The following is a 1,193-nucleotide window of genomic DNA, read 5'->3' as shown; positions in this document are numbered from 1 at the left end:
TAGTATTAGGCTCTGGGTAAAGTGTCCTGCGGACATTTATTCGTATGCGTTTGAAATGGCCTGTTCACTCAACAGATCTTTCGCAACTCTGCAGCAAATCCTGCCTTGAACATCAAGGATTGTTATTTAATTATTTTGGGAAGGGACTAATTGAACTCCAATTGAGAGACAATCCTTCAATATGAACATTGTAAAATAAAGTGTGCGATACAAACATTCAGGCAAATAGTATCAAGTAGTTTGGGGTTACGGGGATAGTTTCGGGGACTGGGTCAGGGTGGGATGCTCTTTGGAGGGTCAGTGCAGAGTCAATGGGGTGAATGGCCTGACTGTAGGAAATTTTGTGTTTTGGTAGAGTCAAATGTAAAGCCATACTCTCTGAGCAACCTGTGCTGAATGTTGTTACAATTTCAGATCCTATGAAGCATGGGCAATCCAGCAGTAATGACAGCTGAAGCTGGCTTCACTGTTACCCAGAGCGACTGGTCCCTGGGATGGGCATCATACACGTCACCGCCAACCAATTCCACAGGCAGTGCCAACCTCACCAACAACACAAATATGTGCCAGTTCAACGCCGACTTCCAGTACCTCCTGTTTCCCGTGGTGTACAGCCTGGTGTTTGCCTTTGGCACTGTGTCCAACCTGTGCGTCCTCTGGTACCTCTTCAGGAAGAAGGGCTCATTCTCACCCTCCGACGTCTTCATGATCAACTTGGCCACCATCGACCTCATCTTCGCTGCCCTGCTCCCGTTCAAAGTGGCCTATCACGCCCTGGAGAACGACTGGATCTTCGGCGAGGTAGCATGCAAAATCACCGGCTCCCTCTTCTTCGCCAACATGTATGGCAGCACGCTCTTCCTCACCTGCATCTGCGTGGACCGCTACATTGCCGTCGTCTATCCCATTCATTCGATTTGGCTGCGCAGGACACGCTACAGTGTGGCAACGTGCTGCCTCATCTGGCTGCTTCTGATCGCCAGCCTCCTGTACCTGACGATTGGGCAGCCCCTGACTAACCAATTCCCCAACGGCAAGAGGGCCTGCCTGGAGAATTTCTCCATGGACACCTGGAGCGGGCACATCTCGGGGATCAGCATCGCGGCCGCGGTCGTCGGTTTCTTCATCCCGTTGGTCATTATCATTGTCTGCTACCCTCTGATCGCCAAGAAGCTTCTGGAACACAACGCGGG

General features: G+C 51.0%; 1 protein-coding gene across 1 annotated transcript; it reads left to right on the top strand.

Annotated features, from left to right (window-relative positions):
• Nucleotides 1-422: 422 nt before the first annotated feature.
• LOC125488298 (lysophosphatidic acid receptor 6-like) lies at nt 423-1,188 on the top strand (the record flags this gene model as incomplete). The annotated part of the gene is made up of 1 exon (XM_048621242.1): nt 423-1,188. A coding segment is annotated over exon 1 (762 nt), but the record flags the coding sequence as incomplete, so codon positions are not given.
• Nucleotides 1,189-1,193: the final 5 nt, after the last annotated feature.

This window comes from Rhincodon typus, unplaced genomic scaffold (genome assembly GCF_021869965.1).
Source record: "Rhincodon typus isolate 14 unplaced genomic scaffold, sRhiTyp1.1 hic_rhity00000212, whole genome shotgun sequence".
Classification (NCBI taxonomy): domain Eukaryota; kingdom Metazoa; phylum Chordata; class Chondrichthyes; order Orectolobiformes; family Rhincodontidae; genus Rhincodon; species Rhincodon typus.
This window is presented reverse-complemented; position numbering and strand designations above follow the sequence as displayed.